General features: G+C 48.5%; 1 protein-coding gene across 12 annotated transcripts in view; it reads left to right on the forward strand.

The window, feature by feature from the left end:
- Positions 1-14,159, forward strand: part of CLASP1 (cytoplasmic linker associated protein 1) — a 312,280-nt gene extending 298,121 nt beyond the window's left edge. For 11 of the 12 annotated variants that reach the window (XM_077956839.1, XM_077956840.1, XM_077956843.1 and 8 more), the window contains 3 exons: positions 2,915-3,121; positions 4,448-4,564; positions 10,635-14,159. In XM_077956839.1, the coding sequence (XP_077812965.1) occupies positions 2,915-3,121; positions 4,448-4,564; positions 10,635-10,721 (411 nt within the window). In that variant the 3' untranslated portion in view covers positions 10,722-14,159. The remainder of the gene's footprint in view (positions 1-2,914; positions 3,122-4,447; positions 4,565-10,634) is intronic. The other variant, XM_077956850.1, reaches the window with a different exon arrangement.
- The last annotated feature ends 1,271 nt before the right edge of the window (positions 14,160-15,430 follow it).

Here is a 15,430-nt window from a genome sequence, read left to right on the forward strand (position 1 = left end):
ACAGAAGGCACCTGGTCAGTGCTGGGTGAACAAACGTCCACACAGAGCACAAATGAGAGGAAAGAATCCTGTCAGGTGCTTGAGAGTTGGACATGACTTTTAAAATAAAATTGCCTCTCTACAGTGCCTTGTCCTCGAGCCTGACCTTCACATACGTAGTGAGCACGGGCGAATCTTGGGTGTTGTGACCTGTACACAGTACTTACCCTTAAGCCATGCTGACCCGGGGCTCCATCAGGGATTCATCCATAATCCCGGTGTGGGCCCCAGAGGTGGCTGCAGTGTGTTCACTCTAGGGTGCCGGCTACATGGTGATGCGTGTGGTGATCTTACTTCATGAGACTCCTAGCCTTTCCTCCGCGCTGCAAGGAGTTAGCGGGTCCTCCCAGAGAAAGTACAAAAGGCCTCCACAAGAAAGACGTGAGGGAGGTAGGGCTTCTCTAAGTGGGACCTAGTCTCAGCCAGCCAGGAGAATGAATTCTCAGTCCCTCAGTAAGTACTAAACTCCTGGTAAATGCCCAGCTTAGTGGGTACTGAGGTATGACAGAAATGTTTCAGTTCTAAGCTGTTTGGTAAGAAGAAACACACACGGAAATGCCACCAAAAATACAAAGCCGTCTGCATGTGGTGCCGTATGAGTGTCACAGACAGAAGAACACAAGTTGGGGGAAAAGTGTCACCGGTCCGATAGGGAGGCCTAGGCAGGGGCTGGGACATGTGTGTCAGCCACATCTGAGGGACGGTGAGTTTTGTAGTTCAGCAGACGGGCTTTATGGAGAGAGTGGGAGGTCAGCAGGAGCAGTCATGATGATGGTGCTGGCTGCACCACGGAGCACCTCCCGTATGCCGGGGTGGGGTTCCCTTCAGGAATCCAATGAGGCGCAGCCTGCTCCTCAAGTGTACCGCCCTGCCACCTTCCACCCTGAGCCAGGCCTGGGCTGCCAGCTTTCCCTGGCCTCACACAATTCAAGTAGATTTTCTGGAATACATTTTCCTTGCTACCAAGGTTATATTGTAATGGTAAAAACCGCAACTAATTTTGCACCAGCCTAATGTTCTTTGCAATTTTTCTATCTAAAAAGTATGAAGAGGAAAACAGTTACCCATAATCTTACCGCCCTGAGAGAAGCAGCGTTAACCCTTGGTGCACTTTCTTCCAGGGGTTTTGTAGTGATAAGTGTCAGGTAGTGGGTGTGAGTAGCCAAAGCTCATATGGGGCTTTGTAATGAAAAACCCACTGTCAGCAGCACGGCCGGCCCCAAACATGTCCATCGTGAATGGGATGAACTCAGCTGTCTAGTTGGAAAAATTTCCCTCTGCCATTCCACAGAGCAGAGCTGACAACGTGGACCCACGCACACTCCCTGAAGTGAGCCGTGCTCGTGCGGCGGTGTAGCCCTGGGCCGAAGGTGAAGCCCAGGCTCTTCTGGAGCCACAGTCTCTTCCCAGAGCCCAGGGGAGCCTCAGTGAGGGCCCCAAAGTGACCCAAAGCAGCTTGTATGGCCTCTGAGCCCAGCCCTGGGCCTGTCTGCTACACAGCTCAGGTGGCCTCTCTGTGGGCCTCCTGTCCGTTTGCCACGCTCCCTGACTTGTGCAGACTTCTTCACCCGCTCCATGCCCATAGCTAGAAGCAGCTTTCCAGATGATGCGTATGCTGTTTCCATGGGCCTGCCTTGCTTCAGTCACAAGGGCTGGGATGACTGGAGCTGTGGGCTGGTGGTCTTCACCTTTTTGTTGTATGAAGTTAGAGCTGAGTTACTTTGAGTAGCAGAACATAATGCAGAGAGGAATCTGGATGCAATGAGCAGCCCAGCCAGGGCGGGCAGCAGGCGGAAAGTGTTTGAGTTCGGTTGTACTTTGTAAGAAAATGCCTGTGCGTATAGCCTGGTGCCTGTCTGTGTCTGTCATTTATACAGTGTGGACTCTGTGCTACTGATAGTAGGAAGCATCCTTTACTGACTACTGGATCGTGAGTACTGCTTCCCATTCATCTCTGTGACATCCCTGTTTTACAGATGAGGACATGGAGTTTTAGCATTTGGGACTGGCGTGACGGGGACTTGCTCCCTGAGCCCAAAGCCCAGGCTCTTTCTACCAGGCTTTCTGCTGTCCTCTTTTTTCCTCACTGGGTTTTGCATTTAGCTTCCATCTTTATTACAAGAGGTTCTTGTGGCCCTCCAGAAGTCAGAGGCTGCTCCTTTGACCATGAGACGGCCATTTCACGTACCTCCCTAAAAAATGGAAGGCAAAGGGGTCATCGTGAGCACAGAGTCGTAGAAAAGCAACTTTCCAGAAGAGATTCCTCAGGAAAACCCTTTCAGGGGCTTCTCTCTGTGCCTTCCCAGCTGCCTGGCAGGTGGGCCTCTTCCAGGAAGTGCCAGCGTTGAAGTCACTGATCTCCTCCAGGCTGCTTTCCAGATGCTCCAATTGTAGGTGTCCCACAAGCCATTGGGAAGCATTTCTGTATGCAGCTCCTAGTCTTCTAGGCCAGAGGTTCTCCAATTTTAGTGTGTCTAGAAATCACCTGGTGCTTGCCAACACAGCTCGCTGCACCCCCTCCCCCAGTTGGGGCCCACCTCTGAGTAAGCAGGTCTGGGTGGGCCTGAGAAGTTGCATTTCTAACAGGCTCCCAGCACTGCTGCTGGCGCTGATGGGGGGCTGCACTTGGACTACCACTTTTCTAAGGTTTTTGCCAGAATCCCCCATATCTGCCTTTCCGTGGCCCACACTCCCCTTTAAAATCACCCTGCAGACCACCGTGTTTACTTTAACAATTGAGCCAGGCGAAGCAATGGCTGTCGTCTCACGTTGAGTGAGGTCATTGTCCTTTGGCCTCTGAAATCAGAAGCGATGTTTGATCTTTCGCTTCGTGTGGCCTGTGGAGCTCACTCTCTGGGGGAACTGGGCGTTTCAGGTGGTGAGAGCGGCTGAGGAGGCTGCGTCCACACTGGCCAGTTCCATCCACCCGGAGCAGTGCATCAAGGTGCTCTGCCCCATCATCCAGACGGCCGACTACCCCATCAACCTTGCTGCCATCAAGATGCAGACCAAAGTCGTCGAGAGGATCGCCAAGGAGTCGCTGCTGCAGCTCCTCGCCGACATCATCCCAGGCTTGCTGCAGGTAGGCCCGCGTGTTGGTGGGGCCTGCCCCCGGCCTGGGTGGGGCTGCCTGACTTGAACTAATGTTTAAGGGCTTTGTGCTCCTCCTTCACTGGCAACCAGGCAGGACCTGTGAGGCCGTGCGGTAGGGACACTTCACCGCCTCCTCTGTGGGTTTCCAGCTCACCCCCTCTCCTGAATGCACTGAGAAGACTTTCCTGGCGGCTCACAGAATGAACTTTCTGTTTACTATAAACATATTTTGATCATTTTTTTTTTGTCCATTCCTTCAACAAACCCGTGTTGCACACCTGCTGTAGCCCCAGCCCTGGGCGAGGTGGGCCATTGAGTGTAAATCAAACAATGGTCCTTGGTCTCATGCAGCACACAAATACTTACTGAAACTCTTCTAAGCATGAGACAGTGAGTGAGACAGACTGGCATCAAGCAGCTGTGTTCCACTGTGTGGACGGCCTCAGAAGATTTTCAGCCTACTGTGCAGCCACACAGACAACGACAGGTGTCACCATGGGCTCCATGACAGTAGAGAAGTGGTTCCGGGCTGGGGTGGGGGAGAGAGGGTTCATAGAAGAGGTGGGTTCAAGTTGGCCCTTGGCAAGGGAGTTTCACTGGGGAAAGGTAGAGAGGAGTCAGCATCACTTTTAATCATTGCTGCTGTTTGCTGGGTGCTTGGCTTGGGGATTAAACACTTAACTGTTGAGGACTAGATTATTCCAAACCAAGGGAAAGGCACAGAGGCTGAAGAGTCCCAGGCTGTTTGGAGAACAGCAGCAGGTAGCCCCAGCTGGGTGTGGGCCAGGATGAGGCCGACAGATAGATGGAGGCCCAGCTGCAAAGGGACACGGACATCAGGCTGTGGGACCAGACGGTCCCCAGCAATTCCTGGAGGGTAGAAGGGTTTGCTCACAAGAGCGAGTAATGTTGTTCTCATTTCTTTAAAGGCGTTTTCACAGGGAAATTTGCTTGACCTTTGGGAGAAATGGGAACAAAGCAATTTTTGTTGCTTTTTCTCATTCTCTCTTGTCTGCAATGTTTCTTGGGTGGCAGCTTGTTACACGGTGGTGCCTGTGCAGACGCAGAGACCAGTCTGGGACTCGCCACCCTCCTGCTTCCGCGCCCCAGAAACCAAGTTTCTCTTGATGCTAAGTTGTGACATCTTTGGGGTGAAAGCTGTCTGGATTCCATTGCGGGGCTGAGGTCTATCCTGGGTTGTTACTGACAAGTCCAGGGTTGAACTCGGAGGGCATTTGTGGAAACGCTGATGGGATGTTGGCTAGGGACTGAATCTTTGATCTGGTTTCCTTTTCGTGTTCCTCTGGCTCTCTAGGGTTATGACAACACCGAAAGTAGCGTGCGCAAGGCCAGCGTGTTTTGCTTGGTGGCAATTTATTCCGTAATCGGAGAAGACCTGAAACCTCACCTTGCACAGCTCACAGGGAGCAAGGTATGTATAGTGTTACCTGGCTGAGAAGCACACCTGGGCTCTGCCAGCTCGTCCTAAACCCATTTGACTGCAGCTCTGGATTCCAGACAGGTTTTGTTCATTGTGTTTTAGCGGGGCCTTATTTCTCCAATAGCATTTTTCTAAATATAAAAATGAACTATACAGTGAAATCAGTTGAAGGTAACACTAACATTATACAACATAGTCTGCCTCAACTCCTGTTTATGAAATGCTGATTTTGAGCTGCTGCTTTATTTCCAAAAGAAAAACAGCTTTAATCAGAAACCATCCAGTTGTTCATGGAAACACTAAAGAAATGTACCTGCTTGCTTAGCAGTTGCTGAATCAGAGCTGAGTCCCTCATGGGCATCAGTAGTGGCAACAGCTGGCTCTCACCCTGAGCCTGCGGGGCAGCCCCACGCACTCTGCATGTGTTGACTCATGTTTACAGCAACATCCCTGTGGGCATGGTCATCCCCTTAACCTGCCCCAGGCGCAGACCTGACTCCAGGAGGCAGACTTCTTCCTCACACTGCTGCCTCCTATGTTCCTTTAAGGGTGTCTGGAATTAGGGGAAGAAAATGGACCAAAATGGGTGTCACTGAAAATGAGAGTGGCTGGACTGCTTATTGGTTTTAGTTAAAAGAACAACGACATCACTCAAATCTGACGTGCTAGGCTGGTGAGAGCAGATTAAAAACCCGGCCTCATGCTGCAGCAGGAGAGGCATGGCGAAGAGGTGAGGCCTTAGCTCCCGGAGAGGAGGCCAGCTGTGCCTGGGGCCTCAGGACCTGCCTGTGGAGAAAGCACATCTCTGTGGGGTTTAAAATCCCCGCCTTTTTATACAAACCACTCTATCAGACGAAGCCAGTGGAAAGCATGAAACCAGAAGCGCCTGCTCTTACGAGAGGAGGAATTGGCAAGTGGGGCCCATTTCATTTCAGATTGAGCTGTTGCTTTGATACAGCTGGTGAGCATTACAGCTGGAGCCTTGCTTCTCCGGAGTTCTGGGGAAGCGAAGCTCTGGCTGGGGTGTTCAGAGCAGGGTTTCTCCACCTTGGCTCTGTTGACACTCTGGGCCACCTTGTTGAGGTGGGCCGTCCTGTGTGTGGTAGGAAGTTTAAGCAGCATCTCTGACCACCACTGTCTATACCGACATGTGCCAATAGCACCCCCTGCCATTGTAACCATCCCTGCTGTCTCATACCTGCCCAAATACCCTCTGAGGGGCAGAATCACCCCTGGTTGAGAACAGGTGGTTCAGAGGAGACACTTTCCTCTTTTTGTAATCAGGAATCAGCAGATAGGCTGGAAGAGGTGTATGAGGCAGGTGTGCAGTGCATAGCTTGGGAGTGACCTGATTCTGTTCTCCAGTTCCTTCTCCTCGCCCTACTGCTGCACAGGCTCCTCATCAGATCCCCTTCCTGATTATCTGAACAGTCCTGAGCAAAAGTCCCCCCAGCTCTCCTACCTCCATCAGGGATTTGTAGGTGATTCCTGCTGCCCGGGAGGACCTTCGATGGTACAGTTCACAAAGGAAATTAGATTTAGAAAATGGAAAATTCATCCAAAAATAACATGAGTCACACCTTGGTTTTGTCTGGCACTTTTTACTTTCCTGAGGAAGAGAGTTGCCCCATCAACTCATTTGACCCTTTGGATGAGGGACGGAAAATCCAGGCGCTTTCTCCTCCCCATTTGGCAGTGGACCCACTGCTGCCACTCGTGGTGAAGCTTTGGGTCCAGAACCCACGTTCCTGACCGGGAGCCAGCACCTTCCCTCCCCCAGTTACAACCCTAGTTCCTCAGGGCTTTGGAGAGACTGGCCTTCACATCTTTCTGCTTTAGTAGCCCAGTTCATCCAGCCATTAAGTTTTTTATTATTATTATTTTTTTAATACATGGAGCCTCGCTCTGTCACCCAGGCTGAAGTGCAGTGGCACAGTCTCGGCTCACTGCAACCTCTGTCTCCCAGGTTCAAGCGATTCTCCTGCCTCAGCCTCCCAAGTAGCTGGGATTACAGGCGTGTGCCACCACGCCTGGTTAAGTTTTTGTATTTTTAGTTGAGGCGGGGTTTTGCCCGCTTGACCAGGCTAGTCTCGAACTCCTGACCTCAGGAGATCCTCCCGCCTTGGCTTCCCAAAGTGCTGGGATTATAGATGTGAACCACCATGTCTGGCCTAAATTTTTTTTAATGTAATAGCTCTGGTATATTCGTATGAACTTCATAGACTCAGGTACGCATCTCCTAATACAAACTCCCTCCCTTCCTCAGCTGGATGGTAGCTGGCAGAACCTGGTGCTAAGTCTGTCTCAGTTTCCTTCACTAGAAACAAAGAGAATCAAGTCATGGCTCCCTGTGTCCCAGTGTTACAGGCCTGTGGGAACACCCTCTTCTTGTGCTTAAATGAGGTTAATAAATGAAGGCCGGGTGCAGCGGCTCACGCCTGTAATCCCGGCACTTTGGGAGGCCGAGGCAGGCAGATCATCTGAGGTCAGGAGTTCAAGACCAGCCTGACAAACATGGTAAAACCCCATCTCTACTAAAAATACAAAATAAGCTGGGTGTGGTGGCGCATGCCTGTAATCCTAGCTATTCAAGAGGCTGAGGCAGGAGAATTGCTTGAACCCGGGAGGTGGAGCTTGCAGTGAGCTGAGAACGCACCACTACACTCCAGCCTGGGCAACAGAGCAAAACTCTGTCTCAAATGTTTTTTAAAAGAAAAAGAAAAAATAAATGATACCAGGGTCTGTAGGAAGAGGTCTGATGACGGGAAGGAGACTGTGTAGTACATTTGGAGAGATGCCGTGTTGCTAGGGCAGCAGCACTAGCTTTGGGGTCAGCTTGCCTTCTGTTCCCTGTTCCCCACTTACGAGTTTTATGATCTCGAACAAGCATTCTTTTCTTCCCCCCCCCGCCCCCAATCTTTTTATTGTGGTATAATAAAATTTACCATTGTAACTTCCTTTTTTTGAGATGGAGTCTCACTCTGTCACCCAGGCTGGAGTGCAGTGATGTGATCTCAGCTCACTGCAACCTCCGCCTCCCAGGTTCAAATGATTGTCCTGCCTCAGCCTCCCAAGTAGCTGGGATTACAGGCACCTGCCACCATGCCCAGCTAATTTTTGTGTTTTTATTAGAGACAAGGTTTCACCATGTTGGTCAGGCTGGTCTTGAACTCTTGACCTCAAGCAACACCCCCGCCCCCCACCTCCACCTCCCAAAATGCTGGGATTACAGGTGTGAGCCACCGCACCCAGCCCATTGTAACTATTTTTAAGTGTGTGGTTCATATTGTTGTATAACCATCACTACCATCCATCTTCGAAACTTTTTTCATTTTGCAAAACCGAACCTTTGCACCCATTAAACAATAATTTCCTATTTCCTTCTTTCCCAACCCCTGGCACCCACCATTCTACTTTCCGTCTCCATGAATTTGACTACCCCAGGTATCTCATATACGTGGAATTACATCCTATGTGTCCTTTATGGCTGGCTTATTTCACTTAGCATAGTGTCCTCAGGGCTTATCCATGTTGCAGCATTTGTCAGATTTCCTTCCTTTTCCAGACTGAATGTCCATTGTGTGTAGATAGCGCGGTTTGTTTATCTGCTCGTCTGTTGATGGACCCTGGGTTGCTTCCACTTTCTGGCTCTTGTGAATAATGCTGCTGTGAACACTGGTGCATCTGTTCAAGTCCTTAAGGTTTCGAGGAACCTCCCTGCTGTTTTCCACAGAGACTGCACCATTTTACATTCTGACCAGCAGTGCACAAGTGTTCGAATTTCCCCGCTTCCTCACCAGCACTTGTTACTTTGTTTTTATTTTTCATTTTTCTAATTTATTCCTAATTATTTCTAATAGTCATCCTCCATGAGATGAGGATGGGTATCTCGTTTATTGAAAAGACATACCCAATGGCGATTTCTCATCTGTTAAAAATGATCCTCTCCCCATTGAATGGTCTTGGCACACTTGCTGGAAATTATTTGATTGGGCCAGGAGCGGGTGGCTCACGCCTGTAATTCCAGCACTTTGGCAGGGTCACTTGAGGCCAGAAGCTCCAAACCAGCCTGGGCAACAGCAAGACCACGTCTGTGCAAAAATAAATAAATAAATAAACATAATTGTTTTTGGTCACCCAGGCTTTAGTGCAGTGGCACAATCATGACTCACTGGCACCCCTGACCTCCTGGACTCAAGCCATCCTCCCATCTCAGCCCCCTCCCCAAGTAGCTGGGACTACAGGCACACATAATCCAAGCTAATGGTTTAATTTGTTGTAGAGATAGGGTCTTGCTGTGTTGCACGTCTGGTCTTGAACTGGTTCCAAACGATTCTCCCACCTCAGCCCCCTACAGTGCTGAGATCATAGGCATGACCGTGCCCAGCCAGTTTTCTCTATTTTTGTATTCTCTGTTTTGTTTATCTCTGCTCTAAATCTTTATTGTTTGCTCTGCTAGCTTTAGATGTACTTCTTTTTCCTAGTTCCTTAAGGTAAAGTTTAGGTTGTTGATTAGAGAGGTCTTTTTTAATGTAAGCATTTATAACTCTAAATTTCCCTCTTCAGCGCTGCTTTGCTGCATCCCCCAAAATTGTCTTTTCATTTTCATTTGTCTCAAGATGTTTTCTAAGGCCAGGTGCGGTGGCTCATGCTAGTAATCCCAGCACTTTGGGAGGCCGAGGCAGGAGGATCACTTGAGCCCAGGAGTTCAAGACCAGCCCGGTCAACATGGCAAAACCCCATCATACAAAATACAAAAATTAGCTGGGCATGGTGGCGTGCACCTGTAGCCCCAGCTAGTCAGGAAGCTAAGGTGGGAGGATCACTGATCCTGGAAGGTCGAGGCTGCAGTAAGCTGAGGTTGTGCCACTGCACTCCAGCCAGGGCTTCCAAGTGAGACCCTGTCTCAAAAAAAAAAAAAAATTCTGTTTTAAATATGTTTTCTAGTTTACCTTATGACCTCTTCTTTACTTATTGGTTGTTTAAGAATATGTTACTCAGTTTTTACAAATTTATGTTTTAGTTTTCCTTCTATTATTGATTTCTTACTTCATCCCATTATGGTTGGAGAAGATACTTTGGTATCTTTTTAAATCTATTGAAACTTAATGTGTGATTTAACATGTGGTCTATCCTGGAGAATAGGATAAACCATATGTTAAATCACACATTAAGTTTCAATAGATTTGAAACTTGACGTATCCTTTGAGAAGGACGTGTGTTCCGTTGTTGAGTTTCATATACATCTGTTAGATCAAGTTGGTTTAGGGTTAAGTCCTCTATTTGCTTGCTTATCATCTGTCTGGTTCTTTTATCCATTATTGAGGGTGGGGTATCGAAGTCTTACCTCCAGAAGCTTTTTTGATGCCAAGTCTGTTTTGTCTGATGTTAGTATAGCCAGCCTTGCTCTCTTTGACTACTGTTCCATGGAATATCTTTTTATATCCTTTCATTTTCAATCCATTTATGTCTGTGGATCTGAAGTGAATTTCTTATAGACAGCATATAATTGGATCAAATATTTATCCATTCCACCCATTTCTATCTTTTGATTGAAGAGTTTAATCCATTTACATTTAAAGTACTGCCAGGCATGGTGTCACACGCCTGTACTCCCAGCTACTCAAGAAGCTAAAGGTGTGAAGGTTAGAGGATTTGCCCTCTGACCTTGGCCCAGCCACTTCACCCCTGTGGAGCGGGGTTCTCACCCTACTTTTCCCCTGGCTCTGATGGAGCCTTTGGGCTGCAGTCGCCCTGGAGATGAATGGCCCTGCCCCCGTATCCCTTCCTCCATGAGCTGCTGCGGCCCACCTAGTTGTGACACCTGGTGGTGTTCTTGTAATTGCCCACTGCTTTTCCCTCTCCGCCTCTGTGTCCCTAGCACCTGGCAGATGCATTGGATGAGCAGCAGGCACTCAGAACATGTTTTTATAATGAATTCCTCAACCAAGGGAACGAAGGGACTTGCTGTTTTCTTACTGTCACCTGGGATTCTTTTTCCTGTTTTCTACTTTCTGATTGCTTTTCTTCCTGCTAATTCAGTTTCATCTTCTCTTTTCAGATGAAGCTACTAAACTTATATATCAAGAGGGCCCAGACCACTAACAGCAACAGCAGCTCCTCCTCCGATGTCTCCACGCACAGCTAATGGCAGCACCTGTCTCTTGTGTAGACCTAGAAGCAATCGGTGGTGCCTCTCAGAGACCTCTCCCACCCCCTTCATCGGCTGCCCAGTCAGTACAAGGAGGCCCACAAATATTTATTACAATCAGTATTTTGGTCCCTTCCAGCTTTTCTGTAGAATCTTATTGGTATTGAATGTAAAGGAAGCAAGGCCTGTATTGCAGTCTTCATACAAAATGAAAGGAGTAAGAACAGAAAAGAGCCATGCTGAAACATGTCTTGTACAGCCTGCTGCGATGGCGAAACCATGTGTGTGGGGTGCAGTTTTTAAAAATCAGAGCGCTGTAGCCACTACTTGGTAGAAAGTAGCATTTTTTTTTTTTTCAGTTAATAACGGATTTGGGGGTGGGGTGGGGTGTTACTTTGTGTTCCTCCTCCTTAGCCTATTTTCTTGTGAGTATGGTCTGTGTGGGGCCCCTTTCACAGCTGACACCATGAAAGGTGACACATCTTTAAGTTGTGTTCTGAGACCTACTAAAAATGGGAAGCAAGTCTTGGCAAGAACGGTCTGAAGATGGCCTTTTAACAAACGCTGGGAATTTTTCTTGTCATATCCGGACTGGAGGCCGACTGCCCTGGCTTTCAGCATAGAATTGAGAGTGCACCCCAGCAGTCTCCTTCCAGCCCTCCCTAATCAACTCCACAGACAAGGTCCTCACCCCAGAGCTTCCATGCAAAGGAATTCTTCAAATTTAAATCTGGACACAAAAATAAGATAAATGTATGGCATCATGTAGGGATGCCTGAGATGGCAGTTCATGAAGCACAGAAGATAAAAGAGAAGTCTTTCATCTTTACTGCTGAGATCCTTGGGAACACTGTTGTCATGGGGGTTCTGCCAAGACCCACATCCCTGGGCTACTTGGTGATTCAGATTTAGCAGCAACCTCTTTCCTCTCCCCGAAGTTCTGCTGAAGCTGTTCAGTGCTAACATGGTCTCAGTTAATCTGGTAAATGCCATCTTTACCATCTTAGTTCTGACTTCTCCATTTAATGTGGGATTAAGAGCAAAGAAAAGCCTAGAGAGACTGGATATCACAGTTTTCTTAATGTTATAAACTGAAGTCGTTCCTTGAATGTCTGTTGATGAAATAGTCACTGTTTAAGGAAAATAATTATGAGGTGTAGCAGATTGCAGAAAAACAGGATTAGAAACACACTTAAAAAGAACACACGTTTAGAGTCTGTCTTCCTCCTCAAGGAACCACTACCCCCTTTTACACACACCTTTAGAGCCTGATTACTCCAATAAAAGCAACTAGAGGTTTGCAGTCGGTTTAAATAAATTTTGACTAAAATTCTTTTTTTTTTTTTTTTTGAGACGGAGTCTTGCTGTGTCACCCAGGCTGGAGTGCAATGGCCAGATCTCGGCTCACTGCAAGCTCCGCCTCCCAGGTTCACGCCATTCTCCTGCCTCAGCCTCCCGAGTAGCTGGGACTACAGGCACCCGCCACCTCGCCCGGCTAGTTTTTTTTTGTATTTTTTATTAGAGACGGGGTTTCACCGTGTTAGCCAGGATGGTCTCGATCTCCTGACCTCGTGATCCGCCCGTCTCGGCCTCCCAAAGTGCTGGGATTACAGGCTTGAGCCACTGCGCCCGGCCAATTTTGACTAAAATTCTTAAGCCAAATGGAAATTCTTAATGCAATCATGAGGACTTCTATTGTCTCTTCCCGTTGTATTAGATCCTATAAATTGAACTGATTTTTCCATAAGGAAAACGCTTCTTTTGAGATTAATTCTAATAATGTATTTGCTATTCCAGTGCAGAGCCCACTGCAACTGCTAGGACTGAAAGCAGACGCTGGGTGCCAGAGCACGTGGTTCTCACCATCATTTCCACAGACCCCTCTGCCCTGACCCTCCAGATTGGATGTAGGAAGCTGGGAAAGACTGATGTTGTATTTGGAAACATGCGCTGAAAATGAAGGCCTCATAATGTGTAGGAACAGTGAAGCCAGGGTGCTGACTGTGGGGGTGTGTGTGTGTGTGTGGCGTGTGGTGTGTGTGTGTGGCATGTAGTGTGTGTGTTTGGCGTGTGGTGTGTGTGTGCGTGCACCCTACACGTGTGGTACCTCACTGCTGCTGTTTCAGGAACTTGAGGGATGCATTTCAAGGGGTTGGGTATTCCTGACTAGCTTTGGCTTAAAATATAGCAGGACCAGGTCTTTTGTTGATAAATACTGTTGGTTTATTAAAATGTCATGAATGGTATTTCTTTTTTACACTCTACAAGTGAATGAGGGAGTCTTTTGTTGACGCGTCTGTTTTGGGAATGTGCGTCGGGCTAGGTTATCTGTGTCTTTATGCCTCATGCAGTTAGAAAGACCTTTCTCCTTGAGCTCTTTGACTCCAGAAGGCCCTGCAGTCCCCGGTGTACTGAGAAAGGATCTTGAACATCGCTGGACGTCCTCAGAGTACTCACAAAGGGCTAGCCTCGAATGTCACTTGCCCAGTCTTCAGTCTCCTGACAAAGAGAGATACAATCACGTCACAGGTCTCTTGGCCTCAATCTGAAAACTGCTGCCGCCGCGCCGAGGAGACTCGCATGCCGCCACCACCTCACTGGGAGGGCGCCGAGCCCACCGTCGCCCCCTAGACCCTGACAGCTGCAGCTGCCTTGCCTTGCCGCCGCCTCCCTGCAGGGCCCCTGTTCCAATGAAAAACAGAACACACAAGAGCAGAGCACCTAGGCCTGTCTCTGCCTCCCCATCTACCTGACTGGCCAGGGCCCGAGAGCCCTGCTGCTCCACTGCAGGGCCGGGAGGGCTGACTCCCTGCTTCCTCCAAGCTGCTGCCTCCCCTGCAGCCAGGGTCTGGGCAGGGTGCGGCCAGTCCTTGGGGCACGCAGCTTCCTTCAAGTGCACTGTGTGTGCTTCCCGGACCTGCGGCGATGCCGCGGGCCTGCCTTTTCTACGCGCCTCACTAGCTTACCACCCTGTGCAGGTAATGCAACTGACTTTGTCTCATCAGCCTTTTTCTTTCCCTGCCACCCTTTATTTATCAAGCATAATGTTCCACTTTAAAGGACAGCAAATAAGAACTTTGTAGAATCCCACCAGGACTTTGCTAACAATAATGTTTGGAAATAAAGAAATGCTCTGAAAAATATCAGCCACCAAAATAGTTTTGTTGGCACTGTGTTCACACGCATGGTCCCCACATCCCCAGGTTGGGTGGGTTTTTTGGGTTGTTTTTTTTTTTTTTTGGTATTTTTTTGTTTTTGGGCTTTTTCATGTTACATCCATATCTGTATTTATATCTTATTTGTTTCACTTTCAAGTGTATCATGGCAAATGTACAGATTTTTTTTGTTAATAATGTGCTAGGATTTGCTAAAAAAGAAAACAAACAAAAAAAAACCCTTTTGAGTTTGCCCTAGAATAAATGAGACTTAATTCAATGTTCTGCTTGATGATGTTTTTATCACCGCCGTGCGCTGCAGATAGCTGGTCCCCTCCCCTGCCACCAGAACGCAGCCATTTCTATAAAGGATCTGGGAGGACTCATACATCAGGAGAGCTTCTTCCCCTCTTGACATCAAGAGGTCAACCTGTGTGATCCCAGCATTCTGGGAGGCCGAGGCGGGCGGATCACTTGAGCTCAGGAGTTCAAGACCAGCCTGGGCAACATGGCAAAACCCCGTCTCTACTAAAAATACAAAAATTAGCTGGGTGTGGTGGTGTGCCTGTAATCCCAGCTACCCAGGAGGCTGAGGTGGGAGAACCACTTGAGCCTGGGAGGCAGAGGCTACAATAAGCCGAGATCGCGTCACTGCACTCCAGCCTGGGTGACAGAGTGATACTCCATCTGAAAAAAATATAAATATATTTTTTTATTTAAAAAGGTCAACCTGGGGAAATGTCACACCTGATGGAGTCGCCTGGGAGCGGGTTGCTGTGCCGTGTGTGCAGTGAAAAGGTGGGAGATGAGACACATGGGCTGGAATCCCAGCCAGGCTCCCAGAGGCCGCGTGAGCAGGGGCCTCCCTCATTGGCTCCATTTCCTCCACTGAGCAGTGAGAACAGTAGCTCCCGGAAAAGGTGGAAGCAGGAGGAAGCCTCAGCCTCGAATCCTGAGATGAGCTGGAGAGCCACTGAGAGCAAATCAGGCTCCACTGAGAGCAGCCGGGCTCCCCTGCGTGCCTGCAGTTCTTCTCTGCCGCTCACTGGGGCCTGGAGCAGGCTGGGCAGGGCAGGAGCGGAGCCTCTGGGAGCCAATGCACATCACGGTCTCCACAGCCACTTCTTTGAAGCCCTTTTTTCCTTCAATTCTTAAAATTGTGGCAAGATACACATAACACAAGATTTATCATCTTCACCATTTGTAAGTGCGCTGTTCAGCAGTGGTAAATATATTCAGGTCATTGTGCAACCATCATCATGGTGTTCTGGACTCCCTCTATAGGGCTCTCAGCTAGTGAAAAAACCCTGTCCCCATGAAGCCTAACTTCTCCATTCCTCCCTCCCGCCAGCTCCTTGGCAACCAGCATCCTACTTTCTGTCTCTCTGAATTTCACTATTCTGGGCACCTCGCGTAAGTGGATCACACAGTATTTGGCTTTCTGTGACTGGCTTATTTTGCTTAACATGTCAACGTTCATCCATGTTGTATGTATCAGAATTTATTTTTTTAATTTTTCTTTAAACACATGTTCACCTGCATTTTTTCACA

The sequence above is a fragment of the Macaca mulatta genome, chromosome 12 (genome assembly GCF_049350105.2).
Source record: "Macaca mulatta isolate MMU2019108-1 chromosome 12, T2T-MMU8v2.0, whole genome shotgun sequence".
NCBI lineage: Eukaryota > Metazoa > Chordata > Mammalia > Primates > Cercopithecidae > Macaca > Macaca mulatta.